Source organism: Gadus morhua, chromosome 8 (genome assembly GCF_902167405.1).
Source record: "Gadus morhua chromosome 8, gadMor3.0, whole genome shotgun sequence".
NCBI lineage: Eukaryota > Metazoa > Chordata > Actinopteri > Gadiformes > Gadidae > Gadus > Gadus morhua.
This window is the reverse complement of record NC_044055.1, coordinates 24,914,189-24,936,957: the sequence shown is the minus strand read 5'-3', so window position 1 is coordinate 24,936,957 and position 22,769 is coordinate 24,914,189. Positions and strand designations below refer to the sequence as shown.

Genomic DNA, 22,769 nt, shown 5'->3' with positions numbered 1-22,769 from the left:
TATGAAGTTGAACTTTGTCTGCACGTTTGATGTTTAGAAGCATTGCACATTTGCACTCCTGATACACTGTTAAGTGTTATTTTAGTTATTATCCTCTCGCCTCCAAACGACGCGTCACGCAGCGTTTTTTAAATTGTGTAGGCATACGCTTAAAGACATGCTTGTGCGGGTGCACTGCGCGCGTTCATGAATGCGCGTTCAAGTTTGCCTCCCTGGTGAGCTCGGCCAGGAACCGCTACTGGAGGAGACACCAGTCGGGTGTCCGTACCTCAGACAGCGCACGATCCCGTGAACCTGAGCCGCCAAACGGTGGAGCCCAGCCCACCCAAACTCTGATTTCTTCCATTGATGGCTTTCCAAACACATCAACACAGAACAGGAAAAAGTCCTCCTGTTCCTCACTTTAAAACACAGCTTTACATCGTTGTTTTATTTTGATCCCACCACCGCTATAGAGTGAACTATTTTTCTCCTCAGTCTCGCAGGTACTTATTGTCTACTTATAAGGCTTATCTTCTTAAAGTTATCGGCCACATTACATCTTAAAGACTCTCTGCGCGAGCGGCAGCCTGCTACCTCCACGCTCCCGCGCGCTGACTGAGCGGGAAAAGCACAGGCTGGCGATGATCGCGTCCAACGCGAGCCTGAGCGGCTGCGCGGGGAGCGACGGTGCGGGCGGCGCGCTGTGCGCTCAGTTGGAGAACACGAGGGCGTACCGGACCAGCCTCACTCCGACCGGGCACCGGGTGGTGGCGGTGTGCCTGGGCGTCACTGGCACGCTTGGGCTGCTCACCAACCTCCTGGTGCTCGTGCTGTTCTGCCGCTACAAGCTGCTGCGCTCTCCCATCAACATGCTGCTGGTTAACATCGCACTCAGCGACCTGCTGGTGTGCCTGCTCGGGACGCCCTTCAGCTTCGCCGCAAGCACGCAGGGCCGCTGGCTGATCGGCGGGGCAGGCTGCGTGTGGTACGGCTTCGCCAACTCCCTGTTCGGTAGGTCGCAAAAGTTTGGTTTGGGGTGGGAGGGTGTGTTTATACTGGGATGCACTGGGTTCTTGTGAGGTGGTTTGTATACTGGGATGCACTGGGTTGTTGTGAGGTGTTTGGTCTACTGTGATGTACTGAGTTGTTGTGGGGTGGTTTGTATAATGGGATGCACTGGGTTGTTGTGGGGTGGTTTGCGATGGATGAGAGATGGTCGTTGCGGTGGGTGCAGACTGGGTCTTGGTTTCCCAGGTTGTGCCTGTGGATGGATATTATTGTTCGTTTTCAGGGTAGAACAGCACATTGGAAGTTGTGTTGATTGTTTGTCATTAATATAATCCTCATTGTTCCTCATGTTGCATATGCCTAAACGTTTTCAACAGATTTTAACTTATGGATGCTTATTTTGCTTTATATGGGCATGTGCATAGTGTGAGGTCGGGGACAATATCTTAGAGTGTGGAGATCCCCGTGGTCCCACAGAATCACTGCTTTATAGCCCCTCACTGGTAGCATTATCACCGCATGATCACATCGACCGATACGAGCACGATGAATTTCGTTTGTATCCACAAACACCAGAAGCAGTATTTATAAGCATACGGGGTTGCTGAGAAGAGCAAGCTCTTTTGTAGCATACCTTTTTAACTGCAAGACGGTAAGACATGTTTTTATTATGGAGCGGCCGGCTCTGTTGATCTATTCATCTTTTATGCATTGGGGATGTGCATTGATATGTCCATGTTTTGGTGCAGTTGTTTAACGCATTTAAGTTTAAGTTCACCTCACTGTAGCTATCAAAAGTGCGTTTTTTTCCCCCCTGCGTGAAAAGTTGTATCTGTAAGTTGCGCGCGCGGGCCGCTGGTGGGTGCAAGTGCCAGGGCCGTTTATTGATCCCAGTCCGTCACTGCCTAAAGGCTCCTCAGGGGGGTTACCTTCATCAAGGGCGTAGCGCCCCTCGCTCGGACCCTCTCTGTTGATGCAAAGCTTCGATGAGACCCCTCAATGTTCGAGGCTTTACGCTGATATGCAGCAGGCTCATCTACTTAGGATTAAATACTCAGAGTTATAATAAGAGTATTTAGTCCTGATAACGTCCGGAGTCGTCTCTCCACTGCTGTGGAGTTCATGTCATAACCGCCGCAATGATATTTTTTTACCTCAACCAAAAAAAATATTTTCATGTTTCTTAAGTCATTAATCACTCACCTTGCTTTGGCTTTGTATGCTCTATCGATCAATCTACCGATGTATCGATGTATCTATCTACTTACCTACCGCTCTAGCTCTGTCTTTCTCTTTCTCTCTGTCTCTCTGCAATTTCAGTTTTTTTTTCACTTTCTGTATCACACGTCCTCCGGCGTGCAGGGGACTTGGTCTCAAGCCCTTTCAGAAGATCTATGCTCAACTCTATTGGCATCCAGATAGAGTTAGTGGAGTCTGTGTTTACACAATGGGATGATTAACCCTTTCATTGGTTTTGAATGAGTGATTAAAGAGAGAGAGAGAGAGTGATTAAAGAGAGAGAGAGAGAGAGTGATTAAAGAGAGAGAGAGAGAGAGAGAGAGTGATTAAAGAGAGAGAGAGAGAGTGATTAAAGAGAGAGAGAGAGAGAGTGATTAGAGAGAGAGAGAGAGAGAGAGAGAGAGAGAGAGAGAATTACGATGAAGAATTTTTAGTGGTAGCATTAACAAAGAGCTCTGTATTTGTCTGTCTCTTAACTACTCTTGATGACCGAGGCGCAGCTGGATCATCGCTCGGAAATTGAGTTGTACTTTGAGTGGAGCTCTGTTTTTAAATGACTGCAAGGTCGAGAAAATACTGGTTCGACTTCTCATCGAATACAATTTGCTGCCATGAGACACAACCACAGATACATAGGCGCCGGAACCTATGTGGCCGCGGGGCCAATAATGGCCGCCCCACTTATCGTGAAGAAAATAAATATATATATCTTTTTTTTTGCCTATTTCGTTTCTTAGTAATGTTTGGGCGAAATATTGTTACTATACAAAAGAACAGTGCTCCGTCTCCCCGCGGCCTTATATTGATTGAGTCTAAAACGTTCTCAATGATTCAGCCAATCAGAGTACTGCAGCAGGTATCAATCGGGTTGCCATGGCCCATGAGTAAAGAAATGAGCACTGCCATACAAGTTAACTAACGATCGCTGTAGGCTTCAATATCATGCAAGCACTTTATGTTTTCTTTTTCACAATTGCATGCTTTAATAAAGTATTGTTTTACCTACCATTACGAGTCTCGTTTGGTTTAGTAGGGAATTCGCACAATGGCGCTGCTGCTGCTGCTTGCTTATGGCTGGTTCAAACTACACGATTTCACCCGATTTTGCCCCGATTCGTTCGTCGCAGACAAATTTGCGAGTGGTACACGATTTAGAAACGTCGGCGACGAGACGAGGTCTTGTAATGCGACATGCTTGCGATCTACCCTTTTTTCGTGTCCATTGTTGACATGGAGGGAATCCCACAAACTGCTGGAGCACACGGGCCGTGTTTACTAACTAGTAAAGAACAAACTAGTAAAGTAAAGACTAGTAGAGATGCGCGGTTGGCGGTCATATCCGGACACCGTGGATAATCCACGGGTTGGGTGGATGGCTTGAAAAAAATAATACTTGGATGAATTGCGGGCGGTTCGCAGTTGAAATAAATAAGTAAATAAATAAATATGTAGGTTAACATATTGACGAGACGAACGGCAAACTGACAAATTATATTTTTCTGAAATCTCCGCCCAGCGCTCTTCCGCTGGTTTTCCATAAGCATTCCACTGTGCGATCATCCCTGCTGCATATGCCCTCACACATTGTTGAAATGATATGCTGGATGCTTTATTCTTTCGATGTGGCTTTTAGTTAATGATCGGGCTATAATAAGACCATGTTGGCTATGTTCGCTGACAACAGGGGACATTTCATAGTGGTTGGACATTTTAGCGAGCCAACAGGCTTTTTGTCTGGACGCGGAACTCGGGATGACATTGCAGCTCATCCGTTGATCTCTACTAACTAGACATCACTGCACTACGCAGAGGACCGCCATCATAATGCCTAGTATAGGAACTCGGGATCCATTGTTATTAACACTTTGTTGCTGCCTTCACGCTGCGTGAAGCACTGCAATCAAATCTGCGCAATATTAATGAATGCTCAAAGAAGGATTTATAAATGCTTTTTGGAATGTATACACATATGACTTAGGTCCCGTCTACATGGGCGAAAACTATGTTTTCGCCCATGTAGACTGCAACTATCTATTGGGGTAATAGTACAGGGACAAGTAGAAACGCTGTAGAACATATTGAAGGCGCTGATACGCTGTATACAAACATTCAGTCGAGGAGCAGATAGCAGACGTTAAACCTTTTAGATTGAGCAGAAATACTTTTTAATGTTCAGTTAGTAATAACATTTACAAAGGGGCTAAATAAAAAACAAATAATAAATATAGCGAGCAGCAATGTGGGGGTCAAGCAGAATGGGACACAATAAACTAATTTTGCTGGCAGTGTCAGGGTGTGGGTGTCTCCCTGGTTTTCCCTCCTGTGTTGATTGCTGTTCCCTCCCCTAATGTGTCTCAGCTGTTCCTCGTTGTGTTTGTTATTTAAGCCCTCGTCTTTCCTTTGTTCGGTGTGCTGTCATTGTGTGGTTTGTGTGTGGTTTGCTGTGGTTAGTGTTGGTTGTAGTCCTGCGTGTTCCGTGTTCCTTGTTCCCTTTCGAGTTCCCTGTTGTCTCCCGAGTTCCGAGTTGTCTCCCGAGTTCCCCGATACCTGTGCCTTAGCCTTTAGGTCTGAATAAAGTGCCGTTTCCCTCAATACCCTCTGCGTTTGGGTCCTACCTGCCTGCCTGCACCTCCAGCCCCCTAACAGAATGACAGCACCCCGATGGGACCCAGCGGACGCTCAATTTGGCCGTAAGTTGGAGGATTTACTAGCCAAAATAAATAAGACAATGGAGCGCTGGGAGGGTGTGGGGAACCACCCGGTTCCTCCTGGTACTCCAGCTCCCGCACTGACTCCGGTCCCCGAGCCCTGTCCGGTTCCTGAGCCCACTCCTCGCTTTCCGGCGTGGTACCGGCCTGTTCGCCTGCCTGAGGTGGTCCGTCCTCCGCTCCTGCCTGGGGGGGCCGGCCCCCTGCTCCTTCCAGAGGGGTACCGGCCTCTGCTTCCACCGGAGGGGGTCCGCCCTCCAGACCGTCCAGGGGAGGCACGCCCTCTACCTGGCCTTTCACCAGAGGGGACCCGCCCTCTACCCTGTCCACCAGAGGGGACCCGCCCCCTACCTGGCCTTCCACCAGAGGGGACCCGCCCTCTGCCTGTCTTTCCACCAGAGGGGACCCGCCCTCTGCCTGTCTTTCCACCAGAGGGGACCCGCCCTCTGCCCGTCTTTCCACCAGAGGGGACCCGCCCTCTACCCTGTCCACCAGAGGGGACCCGCCCTCTACCTGGCCTTCTACCAGAGGGGACCCGCCCTCTGCCTGGCCTTCTACCAGAGGGGACCCGCCCTCTACCTGGCCTTCTACCAGAGGGGACCCGCCCTCTACCTGGCCTTCCACCAGAGGGGACCCGCCCTCTACCTGGCCTTCCACCAGAGGGGACCCGCCCTCTACCTGGCCTTCCACCAGAGGGGACCCGCCCTCTGCCTGTCTTTCCACCAGAGGGGACCCGCCCTCTGCCCGTCTTTCCACCAGAGGGGACCCGCCCTCTACCCTGTCCACCAGAGGGGACCCGCCCTCTACCTGGCCTTCTACCAGAGAGGACCCGCCCTCTGCCTGGCCTTCTACCAGAGGGGACCCGCCCTCTGCCTGGCCTTCTACCAGAGGGGACCCGCCCTCTGCCTGGCCTTCTACCAGAGGGGACCCGCCCTCTACCTGGCCTTCCACCAGAGGGGACCCGCCCTCTGCCTGGCCTTCTACCAGAGGGGACCCGCCCTCTACCCTGTCCACCAGAGGGGACCCGCCCTCTGCCTGGCCTTCTACCAGAGGGGACCCGCCCTCTGCCTGGCCTTCTACACGAGGGGACCCGCCCTCTACCCTGTCCACCAGAGGGGACCCGCCCTTTGCCTGGCCCTCCTCCTGAGGGGACCCGCCCTCTACCTGGCCTGCCTCCTGAGGGGACCCGCCCTCTACCTGGCCTGCCTCCTGAGGGGACCCGCCCTCTACCTGGCCTTCCTCCTGAGGGGACCCGCCCTCTACCTGGCCTTCCTCTTGAGGGGACCCGCCCTCTACCTCGCCTTCGCCGGCCTCCTGAAGGGTTCCGCCTTCACCGCTGCCGGCCTTCTGAGGGGGTTCTGTGCCACTGCAGGTCTCCTGAGGGACTGAGCCCTCATCGTCCTTGCCGCCGGCCTCCTGAAGGGTTCCGCCTTCACTCTGCCTCTGCTTGCCCCCCAGGCCGTCCGCCTGAGGCTCCCTGCCATGCCCTGGGGCAGTTTTCTGGACGCCCGCCTGACGTCCCTCGGCTCTGCCGCAGTCCATTTTTTTTGATTCCCCCCTCCTGGCGCCCCTCCACCCACCCGTTTTGGGTTTGACTTTCTTTGTTTTTTGCTTGTCGTGGGTCGCCTGGGAGTCGACCCTTAAGGGGGGGGTACTGTCAGGGTGTGGGTGTCTCCCTGGTTTTCCCTCCTGTGTTGATTGCTGTTCCCTCCCCTAATGTGTCTCAGCTGTTCCTCGTTGTGTTTGTTATTTAAGCCCTCGTCTTTCCTTTGTTCGGTGTGCTGTCATTGTGTGGTTTGTGTGTGGTTTGCTGTGGTTAGTGTTGGTTGTAGTCCTGCGTGTTCCGTGTTCCTTGTTCCCTTTCGAGTTCCCTGTTGTCTCCCGAGTTCCCCGATACCTGTGCCTTAGCCTTTAGGTCTGAATAAAGTGCCGTTTCCCTCAATACCGTCTGCGTTTGGGTCCTACCTGCCTGCCTGCACCTCCAGCTCTCTAACAGGCAGACGTAATCCGTTAGGTGGCTACATGATGTTATTGGGAAATGTTTATCACAATGAAAATACATTGAAGTTGCTTTGAAAGGGCCAGAATAGACTTGCTGCCAACAACCCCCCCCCCAGGCATTGATGAGGCCCAATTATTTGGCCATCATCAGGATACGGTCATAAGACTGTGAGCCAAGTTTGGTTTGGATGCATGATGGCCTTGCAGAGAAATGAGCTCACTTCGTGTTTGACGTCCCCCTGAGGTCAAAGGTCAACAAATTGTTTGGATGTCCCCAGAATGATGTCATGAGTCTATGTACCAAGTTTGGCTATGATATGTTAAAGAGATGCTGAGAACAGGCATACTTCCTGTTTGGCGTCTTTGCCGTCAAGTTTGATTGGCTGTCACGGCCAAAAGGTTTTGAATCTGAAAAAGCTGTGTAGCACATTTGTTCAGCTTGGTCTGAATATCATATATGGCAAGTTTCATGATGATTGGACATAATTTGTGTCCTGTGGATATGTACTATTGATTTTGACAACTTTCAACATGGCGGCCAAATTCTGATGTTGGAAATATTTTAATAGCTACATGGGGTGGTCTGATAGTATCACCAGACATTGGAAATTTGATTGAAATATACTCATGTGAAGAGAGAAGAGTTAACACACATCTTTGTTAATTACAGCGCCCCCTAGAGGTTGACGGTCGCTAAGTTTGGTTATGATATGTCAAAGGGCTGCTGAGATATTGGCACTTCCTGTTTGGCGGCTTCGCGGATGAATTTGATTGGCTATAGTTGCACTCGGCTTGGATCAAGGAATTCAATGATACCTTGTTTGTGAATATCGGATGAATGGGTCGAAAGTTATAAACATGAATGCATGTCCAACTTTGACCTGTTGGTGGCGCTAGAGCTGATGAGCTAGCGACCTCAAATTTGCTTCATGGGCTGATGGGACTGTCCTGAACCAGTGTACTAAATTTCACAACTTATCACCAAGGCGTTCTATGGGCTGCCATAGACTCCCATGGAGGTAAAATAATAATAATAGGAATTCATACGAAACAATAGGTTGTCTCGCAGCTTCGCTGCTTGATCCCCAGTAATTCAATGCTCTAATGTCGCCCAGCTGGTGGGGAGGCGATGACGTCATCATTTGTGTTTCAGGCGTCCACAGTACTAATCCTAACATGAAGACATGAACCACGAAAACACATGGGTCAGTTTCAGAGGTTGCGCTAGACTTTTTCATTGTCCGTCATTTTGACGGACAGGGTCGTAAAAAATCTTTCATTGTCCATTATTATCTGTCATTTTATTTTAACTTTTAAATGGTAATATAGGCCTAGGCCTAAGCTATAATGCTTATATTCAATAGCCTCACTTGTTTTTATTGACTTATTTTCATTAAAAAAAATAATTCACAGAACAAGCGTGTTTCAATAATAATTAATAATTTATTTATGCATTTCTTTCTGACGGTGAGATCTCGATTTTTCCGCTTTTAAAACATTGCGGCTGTTGTGCCTTAACATAGAACGATGTATGGGCTGTAATGGGCTATTTTTAGCTGAACGAAGACAATTATAGTGAAAATGAACAGTCCACTTATAATTCTTGGTAATCTTCTGTAGGCAGCTCAAACTTTCCTTCTTGCCCGCATGGATTTGAAAAGTGTGCTTGCTTGCTTGAAATCAAACGTATCGATGGATACTGCTGCCGAGGCGATTGTCATTAGATGCTGCGTCTTTGCCTCCGACAGACGACTTCTCGTGGCGGTTTTTATGTTATTTTGAAGGCTGAATCCGTGCTCAGCTGCAACACTTGACACTGGGATAACCAGCGCCACTTCAGCCAGCGCTCTAAAATCGGGAAACATTTCCCCTAGCGAAGTGATGAGCAGCCGACAGGAGCCCCTGAACGAGGGATTTCCCGACCCTGCCAGCACTCTCTTCATCGGGAGAAAATCCCTCTGCATGCGGTCATTCTCAACCAGTGGTGCAGCTGCACCCCGCGGTGACCCGTAGTGGGCACAGACGCGCTCCAATGCCTCTAGTCCGTGGGTCTTCAACGCGCTGTCAGCTGTAGGATAGCGCGAGGCGTTGAGCACGGTGTCGAGATCTGCGATGATTCCCAGATGCTCCTCGGGAAATCTTTTTTTTACTGACTTGGTGATCTCTGCCAGGTATTGGGAGCACAGATTGGAGAAGAGCATTTGGCTGAGCATTTGGCTGCGTGAGGGTGATGCCACAGAATCTGCCGTCCTGTGACGCCTCTTTGAACTTTCTCTCCGCCACACCTGGCTCACTTATCAGGTCATCCAGGTGGCAAGTGTCATGTTGACCACTGGCTGGATGGAGGATATGTTGACGTCCTCTTTTTGGAAAGTGAGGTTCATCCTGTTGACCACAGATAGCACGTCAGTGAGGAGGTGTGTCAGGGCAGGGAATGTGAACTTCTGGAGCTGCCTCCTCAGACCCTTCGCTACCGGACAGTCTCTCGCGGCTTCCTCCTCCTCGAGCTCCAGCACCAGAGCAACCCAATTTGCCCGTACGCCCTTAACTGCCCTCTCCAGGGACAGCCAGCGCGTAGCAGATGGCTGCTTCAGACTCAGCAAGTCGTGATCCTCCATTTCTTTTTGGAGTTCATTCAGTCTATGTGTTCGGATGGGGGAATTCTTGTAGAACGTGTAGATGTTGTTGACGGTGGTGACATAAGCATCTATTTCACGCACCGCCTTTGATGCGTCTCGGGCTGCCAGTGCCGTCCTGTGCGCACCACAATGAATGTTTATGATGTAGGGACAGTCATTCTGGCGCAGCTGTTGTGCGACTCCGTTTTTTCGTCCCACCATCGCATTTGCCCCATCACTTCCCAACCCAACAACCCGAGACATCACTACACCACGACCTGAAAGCACATCTTTTATTTTCGCTGTGATGCATTCGGCAGTGCCAGAAGGTATGGCATAGTTGCCAATGAACACTGTTTCTGGCTCCCCATTCTGTTGAAGTGTTAGGTATGTTATCAGCATTTTCTCAACAGTTATGTTAGTGGTTTCATCAACTATCACACCCACGTATCTGCTGTTTGCGATGCGGTCATCAATGGCAGAGGTTACGGTCGCTGCATGACTGTGTCATGGTGAGTGTACGTGTGTGCACTCAAGTTTGGACACCCAGCAGACTGTAAGAGGTGAATCAGTTTGGGATACTGATGGCTAGGTGTACTTGTATTGGCCATGTGTAACACAACCTTAAGTTGTGTTTTTAGTGCCGCGTTACAGGCAACCTGGGATTTGTCGACGTGCTTCTCCATCTGCACACTCTGATTGACCACCACGCAGGATGCGATGTGGCTGTGGCTGCTTTTGTGGTCATTTAGGGCCGATTTCTGCATCGTCGTGCAGCCCTTAACAAATCCATTGTTGGCTTTTGCTCTCCTGCAGATGTCACAAAACATTTTGCTTCCTTCTGCCCTCAGCCAAGTAAACTCCCTCTCCCACTGAACCCTGTACTCCCGCCTGACCTCCTTCCCGCTTGTTGCTTTCGCTGCCGGTGCCGCTGACAGAACAGCCGTTACTGCAGGCCCCCCTTCTTCATCATCCTCCAGCAAATCGCTCCCTCTCTTCTCTCCTCTCTCAAGACCAGCGGAGCTGGGCTTTTTAAAAAATCCTTTTACACTTAGCTGCCGTGACATCTTGCTACACCAAATCATAACACCGATTTTTTTTCAGGAAGGGCTGTGATCGTAATGCTGATCGTAACTTGTGATGCTGACCGTATGCTCTATCCGGATAGACAACGAATTCACGAGCGATGAAAGAGATGACAGCTAATAAATAGATAATTAATATGCACGAGCACGCCACCAACAGGTCGGGCGTGAAGGCTACCGGTAGCGATTCATTAGTCTATCTGTCAAAGTAACGGACGGCCATCGGATTCTGCCGTAGGATAATTAGATGTGTGTGATAATTTTAAGTTTAACCACCCCCTGCACAATGTAAGCCTAAATGTTGGTTTGCCTGTACTTTCATTAAAATGATCGCAGATATTCGAGCAGCCGTGATCCTAAGCGTCCTTAACAACAACAGCACTGATCACGTACAGGTGACAGCGAAGTGACACAAACAGCTCAATGCATCTCTGCAAAATTACATGTTTTCTGCAGATGATTGAGAAGGGGAAACAGCCTACTGAAACATAGCTACATAGGTAGATAGCCTAGCCTACTGCAGCCTAGGCTACATCTCAGACTGTGCTAATGGTTTTAAATCGGAGCATGGCTTTGAGCGCGATGGAGCTGAACACTTGCTCAGCTGGCTACAATGTATCGACCCACTGAACACCAGAACTGCCGTAACTTCGGCTCAGTTTGAAAGTTGGTGTCGGCAATGAAGCTTATGTAGAATAAGAAAACTGTCACAACTTGCCTGTTACTTCAATTGTGATTTTTATTCTTATGTTTATTATTGGTAATGGTCATTGTAAAATCCGTCAAAATGACGGACTGCCTTCAGATTTTTCCGTCATAGTTAAAAAGTATCCGTCAATGACGGACATTTGTCGGTTAACGCAACCTCTGGTCAGTTTTAACATCTCCACCCTGGGACCTGGCACCCTCGTGCGCAGAAAAACGTCCGAGAATTTATCGATTCATGCGTTTTTCAATTGAATGTAAAAAATACACCAATAAACGAAAATTTCTAGTTTTGATCAAATAATTTGCAATTTTCTGCCAAAAAAACGTTAGCACTTTAGAAGAACCTTGCATCAAGGACTTCCGGCCGGGCCTCGTCCCTCAAGCCAATATTAGCTGGTCACTCTTCTAGAGCCAGAAGGTAGTCTGGTTAAAGGACCTGATCACTCTTCTAACAGAAGGTAGACTGGTTAAAGGACCTGTTCACTCTTCTAACAGAAGGTAGTCTGGTTAAAGGACCTGTTCACTCTTCTAGCAGAAGGTAGTCTGGTTACATGTCCCAGTTGCCTAAATGTCATTTGCTTGTTTTCCTTTCTGACCGATCGAAGCCAAGACCGCATATCAACAGACATCTAACTTTTGGACTTTTTTGTCCCAAATTTGATTTGTGAGAATTAATGTGATCCCCTAGTGTTACAGCTGTGCAGTTTTCCATTATGAACATGGGATCCCTGCATCCTCTCAATAGCATTTTCACTTGTATTGAAGGCTTTAGATGTAAACACACACACACACACATATATACACACATATATATATATATATATTAGAGCTGTCAGTTAAACGCGTTATTAACGGCGTTAACGCAAACCAAATTTAACGGCGTTAAATTTTTTATCGCGCGATTAACGCAATTATTTTATAAAAAAAAAAAAAAAAAAACTTTTTTTTGGCTCAAAACAAAGAAGCAGTAGCCTGACTGCTATGTTCAAATGACATTTGTTCAAAGCAGTCGTTTAATTGCACTATAGGCTCTTTTTTTGTATCGTCCTGTTTTGATCAGTGTATATGCCAATGTTGTTATCAATAAAAAATCATTTGCACAAGGCAAGCCGATGCACTTCACCATGTTGATAAGAGAATTAAAATGAGAAGAATTATGGGACAAAAAAATCAAGGGATATTTAGCATAGAAAAAAAATTGCGATTAATCGCAATTAATTAGAGTTAACTATGACATTAATGCGATTAATCACGATTAAATATTTTAATCGCTTGACAGCTCTAATATATATATATTGTAGCTCCCTGCCTTTATGCAGGGAGTATGCAATAATACAAATTACTCTAAAGAGGTCTAGGCTCCGTGCGCAGCCCCGCCTTTTCCAGTGGACCAAGAAAGCCTGCGCCGTGACGACCGGGGGTTCGTCACGGCGTGGGCAAACTTGAGATAAGAAGGTGAAATCGCCGAGCGTGCCAAGCTGCAACCGAACCGGCTTGGAAGCGTAAAAAGGCCTAGGCCTAATCAATTGCGTTTTAATGTCTTTAGCATTCAAATTATTGCAGTCAATTCTTTTCCTAGGCTACTCTGCTGTTGGCCTTGATGGGGAGATATTTTAATGCTTTTTAACCCCATTTTCCTGCTACATTCCTGCGTCTCCCTCAGTACGGAGCCCATTTCAGCACCATGTCAGTAGACAGTTACAATCCTACGAACGTCGTGAGTGCAGTGAACGCGCGTTCATGCTAAGAGGAGTTCCGGGAAACGCTCCAAAGAAATTCACGATGGTTCGCAAGATCCATCATGAGAATGATCGTACGAGCGAAGATCCATCGTTATCGGGAAACGAGGCCCTGGTCATACCAAACGGGATATTTTTTAAATGAATTCAGAATAACTGAGTGTGTAGCGCCACGTTTTCTCACCCTTTCAGATGGCTTGGTAACCCAACGGAGGAGCGTCGAAAAATAGGTAGGATTAGCACGTTTATTTCGGTACACTACACTACAATAAAAGTGAACAGGGCCGCACTGTACCTCAACGAACAGTAGCGCACCGCCCGTTGGAAGCAAAGCATTCGACTGAGCGGTGTCGTTGGTTCTCGTAGCCATTGGTTTAGTGTAGCCAGAGCTCCAGCCTATTCGTGAATAGTAGTTGGCGCGATTCAGATCCCTTAGCTAGTCACACCCTATCAGAGGCCTGTCTCCCATTGAACCCCCTGTTATTCACCTGCAGCCAGCACTGCCGTGAATGGGAGTCAATGGAGGCTGAGGGAGGAATTTTCAATAGGTGATAGGGGGTGCTAATGTCCCTTTACCCAGGGAAACAAACATGTACAAAGGTATAAAAGTAGTCATATTTAAGGGCATTCATTCATTACAGTAGTCTGGGCATCCTACATTCTTTTCTTTTAACAATGTTAAGGAGGATCTTCTTCCCTCTCCTCACTGGAGTAGCCTCCACTGGTAGCAACAGACACAAAGTGTGAGGCCCTGGTCTAGAGGTACACAGAGGCCTGCTCCCTGGAGACAACTGGTGGTACCGCACACAGAGAGACATGCTGACTTCCACACAGTGGAGCAGCGCTCATGGTGGTTTACCATCACCAGGGCACACGCAAGGGTGAGCGTACACAAACAGACAGACACTGCCTCTCTCTAATCTCTAATCTCCTTCTATCTCTTGTCGTTTTTACACTGCCAAATATGCCCGTCTCATACCTTGCTTTTTTCCCGTCATGGTATCGCGTTTCCACTGACCAAGGTAATTACCAACTTGATTTCGCACCCCAATTTACCCTCTCGTTCCTTACACATATTGGGGGTTTCATTTTCATGTAAATGAGATTAGACGGTTCCAGGGGCGGGACTTGGGAAGAGGTGTTGCTGGGTTGTCGCTACAACAGCGACATTAACATGAGTATTTATATTCTAACTAAAGAGACTGTGAAAATCCGTGAGCTAGTGACCATCATAGGAGAGAAGACGATAAAGTCGCATTTAACGAGGACTTTGAAAGATGGTGCGATCTATGAGAAAGCAGAAGAGGGTCTTTCCTTACGAGGCTTTCGTCGGGATAAAAAAGTCAGCTAATTAACGAATATGTTGCCATTTTTGTACTTATAGTTATAATGTAGCCTACACTGATATTTAGTCTACTCATTCTTGCATTCGAGTGGCTTGATTAAAAAAATAATAAAACATTCTGAGTATGCAAATTATTCTAAAGAGGTCTATTCTCTGTGCGTGGTCCCTCCTGCTCCAATGAGCCAAGAAAGCCAGCTCCTTGACGAAGGGGGAATATACCCCTGCGGTTTTACACAGGGAAGAAAGTGAAACTGCAGGGTGTGCCAAGCCGTGACCGTACCAGCTTGGCAGTGTAAAAATGGCATCTGATTCTCCCACGCTGTTGGCGGACATCGATGGTGTGTCGGTAGGTGCCTCTTGTCTTGAGACAAAAACAAGTTGGCTGTTTACAACCAGATGACAACCCCTTGTTTTTAATATGAAGCCAGGTTTGATTTGGATATGCAGCAGTTGGACGTAGTAGGCTGTGGGATAGGGTTAGGGCAGGCGAGTGTTGTGGTTAACATACCCCTCCTACTTATTTGATATTGCTCGTCGTGGCACTTATTGTACACACTTATTCTCTGTCGCACTTAGTTATAGTACCTGGGTAGCATCTAAACCTAGCTATCTTTGTTGTGTACGGGGAATGGGTTAACAGGGGTGGTTAGTCCTTTGCACTTGGTTCTATGAACATCCTTACTGTACCGACAGCGATATATTGTTTCACCTTCTTATGACAAATTGTTGTCAAGTGTTAATGTAAATACCTGCTCCTTAATGGCTAGGATGACAGAATGAGAGACATGGAAACATAGGCAAATAGATGAAGGGGGAAATGGAAAGAGAGTGATCATGAAATGACAAAGAGAGCGGGAGAGACCCTTGAAGAGAGAGAGAGAATAAGGGTGGATTTTAGGGAGTGGTGAGCAAGAAGTGAACAAAAGGGAAAAATAAATAATAAATGTGGTTGAGGAGAGGAAAAACAGACAAACCTCTTTGAAACTCCTTAGAAGCTTTCGCCTTTTCATTTCATATTGCATTTCAGAGGCGCCTGTCATCCACGTTGAGTGGATCTGTAACTCAGAACGCTGTTCTGTGAGGCTCTTTACAAACCACCTACCCGATCACTTATTTTGATTTCCTTTTTCCCCTCTGCAGTTATTGAGAAAATAAGATGTGGAAGCTATAAACCACCAAACTCAATCCGGCTGTACGTGGGATAGGGATACGGGGGGGGGGGGGGAGAGAGAGAGAGAGAGAGAGAGAGAGAGAGAGATTAACACAATGTAATTTCAATGACAACCACATAAGAAATGTGCTCCTCAGGCGTCGCGTCTTTGACCTTACGACCTTACCTCCCTCTGCTCCCTCTTCTCCGGCATCGTGTCTGTGACCTCACCTCTCCACCCTCTGCTTCTTTTCTCTCCTCAGGCATTGTGTCTCTGATCTCTCTGGCCGTGCTCTCCTACGAGCGCTACAGCACCATGATGGGCCCCACTGAGGCCGACGCATCCAACTACCGCAAGGTGTCCCTGGGCATCGGCCTGTCCTGGGCCTACTCCCTGCTCTGGACCCTCCCCCCGCTCTTCGGTTGGAGCCGGTACGGCCCCGAGGGGCCCGGGACCACCTGCTCGGTGGACTGGACGGCCAAGACCACCAACAACATCTCCTACATCGTGTGCCTGTTTGTGGCCTGCCTGGTGCTTCCCTTCATGGTCATCGTGTACTGCTACGGCCAGCTGTTCCGCGCCATCAAGCAGGTACGTGAGGAGAGTGATCACGTGACATGGATTGAGGAGATTTTAAGGGACGCTGAAAAAAGCAGAACAACAATCGGCCTCAAGGGGTATTTTTGCGGGGGTTCCTCTGTATGCTTCAGTGCCATTGTGTTCCTCTATTCATAGCTTTTATCTTTGGGATGGAGGTACCTGGCAAGCAGTTATTGGAGTTCTATATACATTTCACTGTGCATCAAGTTGAAAACTGGCAACCGTAAAAGTCTCAAAGGTTAAAAACAGCGCTGATGGTTGCCATACTGTGATGTGGGGCTCGGCGTGAAGTGGAGGAGGTAGGAGTTTACTTTTACAACGAGCACCAAAATAATGACATTGACGGGAACATCAGAGTGTTGTGTCAGGCCCCTTTTTCAGATGACTGGGTGAAAGCCTAGAAATGTAATGTATTGCAGCAGGGATGGATGTATCGTACAACATTATTTTCATACATTTTACAAATTCCTTTCATCTCTGAAGAATAACAGGAATGTGCCTTTCTGCTATGTTTTGCACATTTAATAAATGCCTAAAATATAAATCACGCTAATTTTAAAATCACTTAATACTCAGGAAAACATTCACAATTTTTACAGTTTATTTGTTATTATTTGCCAGTTGAGCTTATTTTCTTTGAGTATAAACACGTTGTGTGTGTATGTAGGCGTATGTCGCTGAAAGTGGAAGCAGCTGAACCAGAGGGTGAAATGTAAGCTATACATTTTAAGTGAAAGATTTACAGCATTTCATTTGAAGTAGTGAGTGCACTTTGCAATAGACTTTAAGAAACGACATGCAAAATCAGAAAGTTTCTGCATGCCTCCTAGTTTTTCCCTGGCGTCGACCATGGCAAACACTGTCTGAACTTTACCTTCCCCTGAATTGTAAGGGGCCGTCCTGGGACTGAATCAAAATCAAACCCTATAACCAAACATAAGCCTACCTAAAACCAAACCCTATAACATAAACTAAACTCTAAAACCAAACCCTATAACTTAAACTAAACTATAAAACCAAACCATTTAACCATCCTCTACCTCACCCTTAAACCAAACCCTAAAACCAATCAAACTCTTGAACCAAATCCTAAACCTCAAACCACGTTGATTGTTGTACTGAAATGCTACCGTGGTGAAGTCTGAAATCAGAGGATTACACCGGTTTAACCCCCGGCAGTCCAAACAGCGGCCGGTGTCCAACATACAGTGTTGGGAAGGATATTTTAAAATGTATCCAGTTGCAGAAAACAGAATACATGCCCAAAAATGTAATTTGTAACGTGTTACGTTACATTACTCAATCTGAGTATTGTATTCTGAATACTTGGATTACTTCCAAGTAAGTGTAGGAATGCGGCATCAAATCCTTCTTACTAAGCAGACCTATTCTGGTGTGTTCTTCTGTTCCAACTGGCTGAATGTGTTAGGCCAAAGTCTCCCTGAAAGTGCACTATATTATATTATTTTCTGTAGAGGAACAAAGACTATAAGGGTATGTTTATGCAATAGATATGACCAACAGAAAAATTATAATTTTCTTTATTTACTCAACAAATAAAAGTAAAATAGAAAAACATGTAATAATCAGTTTCTGTACAGAATTTGCTACTACGTCTATCTATATATATATTAGTGCTGTCAAGCGATTAAAATATTTAATCACGATTAATCACATTAATGTCATAGTTAACTCACTCAGTTAACTCAAAAAAAATAATAAATAAATAAATTGTGTTAATTGCTCGATAAAAATATTAGCGCCGTTAAAATTGGTTTGCGTTAACGACGTTAATAACGCGTTTAACTGACAGGAGAGAGAGAGAGAGAGAGAGAGAGAGAGAGAGAGAGAGAGAGAGAGAGAGAGAGAGAGAGAGAGAGAGAGAGAGAGAGAGAGAGAGAGAGAGAGAGAGAGAGAGAGAGAGAGAGAGAGAGAGAGAGAGAGAGAGACTAATGATTAACACCAAGATAGTCCTTTAATTCGCTCTCTTTGGTCAAGACTAAAGCACAATGTTTATTCTATGGTTTGGTGCGGTTCCTTTTTACATTGCAATTTTCTTTGTCAACAACGCAAATGTGTGCAAAGACCGTTAAATCATTGGATAAAAATTTCGGGGGCGGGGTACAGCAGTGAAGAAAAAGGGGGGGAAAAGCGCCAGTGAAAGCAAATAATCATGGATATCCAGCGGGCTGCACTCGTGCTGATATTGATTTGTTTCATACAGGTGCGGACCGGTAGAACTACTTCTCCCTCATCCTGGTGCTGATTGTGTTAAATGCATCAGCGTTTTTATGTTTGTTTACCCGCATAAGTTTTATGGGTGTCTGTCCAAATATCCAATATACATTCCGTGACCTGTCGCTCCTGCTGCTCCATGTCGAGCCACGACTCATTTTCACCAGACGTACCGACAATGTGATGCTAATCTCGGATAATCAAACAATAATTAGATCGGTACTTATGTAACTACGGTTCTATGAATCCTGGATGACGGTGCTTCAAGCACTGAACGATCCATCTCGCGCATGCTCAGGTCGAGTGTTAATACCAACAAAGTCACCTGGGACCCCTGATGAGCTCCCGACAGCCTATATCTTCCGGTGACATCAGAGGATCGGTTCCTGCAGAATCTTCTCGCGAGTACACAAGGATTCTGAGTGACGGAGCACTCTGGCAGTCATCCAGGATTCATAGAACCGTAGTTACATACGTAACTACGGTTCTATTTCATTCTTACTGACCGGTGCTTCAAGCACTGGATGACTCATACCAACAAGGTCACGAGGAACTCCAACACATACCTCATTGAGAGGAAACAGCAGAGTCGGGCAACAGGACCACGGCCAACGGATGGGGAGTGGCAATGGCCTACCGGTAAAACCTGGAAAAGGTACATGGTGATGTCCATGATTCTGCATCACAGATGTCTTCCATGGGCATGCCCCGCAGGGCAGCCCATGATGTTGAGACAGCCCTGGTAGAGTGGCACCTGACCCCTTATGGCAGGGTGTGACCACCTCCTTTATATGCATAGGTGATATCCAATCGCTGCTTGGACAGAGCACAGCCCCTCCTAGGACCACCAGAGCAGAGGAAGAGCTGGTCCGACCTTCTAATGCCTGCGGTCGCAGCTACATACGCTCTCAGAGCCCGCACAGGACACAGCAGTTTTTACCTCCGGGGAGATACATTGTGCCAGGCGGACAGGTTGGTTGAGGTTTGACGATGACGGTACCTTCGGGAGAAAAGCTGGATTCGGCCACAGGGTAAACCCTGTCTGAGTTCCACCTCAGACATGAGTCACTCACGGACAGAGCCTGAAGCTCCCCGAAGCGCTTCGCTGACGTGATGGCGAGGAGAAAGGAAGTTTTAGTAGAGACCCACTTCAGCTCCGCCTGAGCCAGGGGTTCAAAAGGAGGCAAGGACAAAGGGTCCTCAGCCCTGTCTGAGCACCATGCCGTAAACAGCTGCCACCTATTGTCATACTGCGCCCGGGTAGAAAGCGCCCTGGCGTTCAATATGTTGTTGCAGACATTGTCTGAACACTCTGTCAGCATCGGATTGGGCCCTGCAGCGGCCAGAACCATAGCTGCTGGCAACAAGGGTTGGGATGCCAGATCTGGCCCTGCAACTGAGACAGGAGATCCTGCTTGTCAGGAAGGCGCTGTGGTAAACTGCTGAAGAGCCTGTGCAGCAGTGGAAACCATGTTCTCCCTGGCCAGAAAGGGGCTACCAACAGCAGTCTGTGACCCTGCTGGGGAACCCTCTGTAGTGAGCACCCTCAACTGAAAACGACGCCCTTGGAAAGCAAACCGCAGAAACTGTCTGTGGTGTGCACCCTCAGCACCTGGTCCCCCAGCCTCTCTAAAGGCTCTGGGGGAACGACGGGCAGAATATGAGACCTGAGGTTGCCCCGAGGGCTGTTGCTCAGGGGCCCGAAAGGCCTGTGCCTGCTGCTGAGCAGGCTGTGGATGTGGGCGCTGAGACCTGAGGTAGCCATAAGGGTGAGCCTGTGGGTGAGAGCTGTGCTGTGGGGCAGCTGAAGAACCTCTAGGCCTGCTAGGTGGAGGCACACTCCTTTGAAGCACGGATAGCTGCTGGCGAGTCTTTCTGGCTTGGACTGTTCGCTCAAGCGCCTCTATAGCTGCAGATCCAAACAGCTTTTCGAGGTTCCACTGGAACACTGCGGAGGGTTCTCCTGCACGCCTCAGTGAGAGGACACTGTGCCAACCAAACCTGGTGGCGAGCCTGGACGAGAGTGGACATCTACCGCCCCAACTCTCTGGACAACAGCGCGAATGCCTGCAGAGAAGCGTCGCTGAAATCATGGGCCGGAGCATCCACTGCAACCTCCTTCAGGGATGCTGACAGAGCGAGCTTCAGGTGGGACATAGAATTGCTTATGCGTCCCATGCGTGCCGCTGCGCCATAGGCTTTGGAGAGCAGGTCTTCCGTAACCCGACACTGGGGACGAGGACACTTCACATCCGGTCTTAGAGCCTCATCAGTCTGCTCAACTGCTGGCATGCAGTCCAAGCCAAACTTGTGTGCATCCTGCATGGCTGCCAGGGTCCGACCGTAGGATATTGCATGATTATTAGAATAACTCCAGCATGCATGCAACTCCCTCAGATACTCCTCCGATGGAGGCACGGCTGGTGGGGGCTGGGCCACGCCTGAAGAAAGCGCTGGCTGGAGCCGGCTGCGCTTGTGGCACATCTAGCTGCAGACGGGCCATGGCCATACAAATGATGGCTCCCATTGAGTTGTCCTCAGAAGCACCAGTAGAGTTGCGTGTCGAAGGAAGGGAGCACGCATGTGAGTCTACATCCGGTGGGACCTCATCCGGGTCATACTCAGCAAACTCGGCTGCTGACGTTGCCATAGAACATCTTCCTCCGGCTCCAAGGCGGCTGCAGGAGGAGCAAGAGCACCTGGCTCCCCTGCACCAGTCCCAGCCTGACAGGCCAGGAAGAGAAACTTCCTGTTTTGGTCCACCTTGGAGGCAAGCCCGGACTCCCCTACTCTCCGCAGCCCGACATTTAGAGCGACCATCCTGAGCTGGATTACGTCGCTGGGCTGGGGGCAACCGTTTGGGTAACGAAACAAGGCCCAACCGTTGTCCCACCACAGCCAGTCTAGCAACTCCCACTGCCTGAGGCATAAAGATGCAGTTCATGAATCCAAAAGACCCTCCTTCAGTTGCCCGAGGCCAAGGCATGAGGGACACAAATCATGGCCATCCTCATGCTGCAGGGAAGTCATACAGGCCGAGCATGAGTGGTCTAACCCTAACAAAATCACACAAAAAAACACAATCTTTGCCAACGAATGTCTGAAAATAACACCAGATAAGTTAGCCTCAGCGGGAACACTGCTACCAACTACAAGTCACACCTCTGCTGGGAGCAGGAGCGAGAGCACTGAGCGAGAGCACTTCACCAGTTGAGGGTAAGAGGTCAGAACGAAATGAGATAATAAGTGCAGTATAAATGCCGGGAGAGGGAGCGAAAGCACAGCCTTCGCTGACAAATGTTGCAGGAATAACAGCCTAGACAGTTAGCCTCAGCGGGAACAATGCTACCAACTACAAAGCTAACTATAACTATAAATGCTGAGAGTGGGAGCGAAAACACTGCCTTCACCAGTTAAGGGTAGTTGCTAGTACGCAAAGTGGGCACAACCGAGTTGGCACCAAAGTAAAACGTACCTAAGGCGGGAGAGGGAGCGCAGACACTGCCGTCACCAATAACAACGAAAAAAGGGTAACCGAAATTAAATGATAAGCTTAGTACAACTGCAGGAAAGGGAGCGGGTACACTGCCTTCACCGAAACACGAAAATATAACCCACAAAGTAAACTTATCCAGCCGAGGATGATGCGTTCCACGGCAATTCAAAGCTCTCGGCGGGTCCGTTAAGGCCTTTGGAGGGCGAGCAGCTCACAGCTCCGACAAGATGTCGCAAGGCCACCAGCAACGAACAATCAAAATAATAATAGCCACTTAGCTTTAGCTAGCGCGGTGATACATAGATACCTGCGAAGTGAGAAGATGAAAAGGAACAGATCCTCTGATGTCACCGGAAGATATAGGCTGTCCGGAGCTCATCAGGGGATACAGGTGACTTTGTTGGTATTAACACTCAACCTGCGCATGCGCGAGATGGATCATTCAGTGCTTGAAGCACCACCTCTGGCGGTCAGTAAGGATGAAATAGAACCCATAATGCACGCAGCTGAGCGGGTGCCTGTTACGTCCATGGAGGCGTATGCTTTTCAGAACTGGATCTGACAGAGGTGCGTTCGCTTTGACATCTCAAGCGAACCGCACCAGGGTTCATTTGGAAGCGAACCGAGACTACCTCAGGGAGGTCTCGGCCGGCTGATTTGATGCGCATCAAAGTGGGGTGGTTGCATTGACACCAACAAACCAATGTACCGAACCAATGGACACAACTTGTTTAGTGCGTACTAAATGTGAAAGCACCCCTGATTAAACGTGAAACAATCGTGAAACAGAGAAGCATCGTCATGTAATCCATTGATAAATGGAATTATAATTTGTATTCTGAATGCGTAACGCT

General features: G+C 48.1%; 1 protein-coding gene across 1 annotated transcript; it reads left to right on the top strand.

Moving 5' to 3' along the window:
* The first annotated feature begins 293 nt into the window (after positions 1-293).
* Positions 294-16,881, top strand: LOC115548961 (opsin-3-like). Its single transcript, XM_030363920.1, has 3 exons — positions 294-993; positions 15,847-16,175; positions 16,852-16,881. Exons 1-3 carry the CDS (start codon positions 624-626, stop codon positions 16,879-16,881), a joined length of 729 nt encoding a protein of 242 aa, XP_030219780.1. The 5' UTR covers positions 294-623.
* Positions 16,882-22,769: the final 5,888 nt, after the last annotated feature.